The sequence below is a fragment of the Lacerta agilis genome, chromosome 1 (assembly GCF_009819535.1).
Source record: "Lacerta agilis isolate rLacAgi1 chromosome 1, rLacAgi1.pri, whole genome shotgun sequence".
NCBI classification, from domain to species: domain Eukaryota; kingdom Metazoa; phylum Chordata; class Lepidosauria; order Squamata; family Lacertidae; genus Lacerta; species Lacerta agilis.
Window position 1 is genome coordinate 132,752,657 of NC_046312.1, and position 1,457 is coordinate 132,754,113.

General features: G+C 47.4%; 1 protein-coding gene across 1 annotated transcript; it reads right to left on the minus strand.

Moving 5' to 3' along the window:
- Window positions 1-292: 292 nt before the first annotated feature.
- LOC117060166 (40S ribosomal protein S2-like) lies at window positions 293-1,212 on the minus strand. Its single transcript, XM_033172335.1, is given in 4 exon segments — window positions 293-493; window positions 496-732; window positions 735-788; window positions 791-1,212. Coding segments are annotated over 4 exon segments (882 nt in total). The 5' UTR covers window positions 1,194-1,212; the 3' UTR covers window positions 293-305.
- Window positions 1,213-1,457: the final 245 nt, after the last annotated feature.

Below are 1,457 nucleotides of genomic sequence, written 5' to 3' on the forward strand. Positions count from 1 at the left end.
TCAGCAAGTGTCTGATTGGCAGAAGTGTGGGAACTGGAGATGAAGAAGGTACATGTGATTTTTCTGAACGTATTGTTCAGCTCTAATGATCAGCTTTAATAGGAATAGGAATAGGAATAATTTATTACTGGCCAAGTACATTTTCCAACATACTTGGAATTTGTTTCAGCTACATTGCAATGTAAACATACAGACACTGTTCCTCTCACAATACAAAGAAGTAAAGAAAACCCACCCATATTTTACCTCCCCTTAAGCTATACAACTATGAATTTAACAATTTAATGGCACATTAAAGTACATCTTTAGGTAGTTGCCACAGCAGCTGCTTGGGTCCTCTGCACAGATACTCTGGTAGCAAGAGTCTTTGCAAGATGGTCAGTGAACTCCTGATAAGGTGACTTGGTGAACACAGTCTCTTTCCACAGATCAGGGGTAAGGTAACTATAGTTCTTTGAGATGGCATCAAAGGTGGCCTTGGCAAAGGTGCCAAGGTGGCAGTGCAGCCCCTTGCTGATGTGTAACAGTCGTCAATACCAGCCATCATCAGCAATTTCTTGGGAACTGGGGCAGACACAATTCCAGTACCACGTGGCGCAGGGATGAGACGCACAAGTACGGAGCCACACCGACCTGTTACCTTGCAAGGTACAGTGTGCGGCTTGCCGATCTTGTTCCCCCAGTAGCCTCTCCTCACGGGCACAATGGACAGCTTTGCAAGAATAATGGCTCACGGATTGCAGTGGCAACTTCCTTGGAGCACTTGACCCCAAGACCAACGTGACCATGTAGTCACCAATAGCCACAAAGGCCTTGAACCTGGTGCGCTGACCAGCCCGCGTTTGTTTCTGAACAGGCATAATCTTCAAAACCTCATCCTTCAGGGATGAGCCCAGGAAAAAGTCAATGATTTCAGACTCCTTGATGGGAAGAGAGAAAAGGTAAATCTCCTCTAGAGACTTGATTTTCATGTCCTTTACTAGGCGACCAAGTTTGGTGACTGGAATCCATTCTTTGTCTTCAGCTTTGCCCCGAGCTCCACGCCCTCGGCCACGTCCCCTGCCACGGCCTCTCCCACGCCCTCGGCCTCCACTGCCAAAGCCTCCTCGGAAGCCTCCCCTGGCAGCAGCTCCTCCACCTGCAGCTGCTCCAGCTCCTCCTGCCCCTCCCGCAGCACCGGCGTCGTCCGCCATTTGGTGTTTTCGACTAGAAGGTACAGTACTTATAAGTACAGTACTTATTAAAAGACAATGGCTTACCACAAAGGGAACTGGATCTCAGCAGGAGAGATGGTTCCTAGTCCCTGCTGTTCCTGCTATATATTTGAAAATGAAGCTCTGCCCTTGACTTCTCACTATTCGTAAGAAGCACTTAACAATATACTTAAACTGCCCTGAGTTTGATCCTGTTGCTGCATCTTCTGAATATAGCTGTGAGTGCACCTGTATTTATTTAGT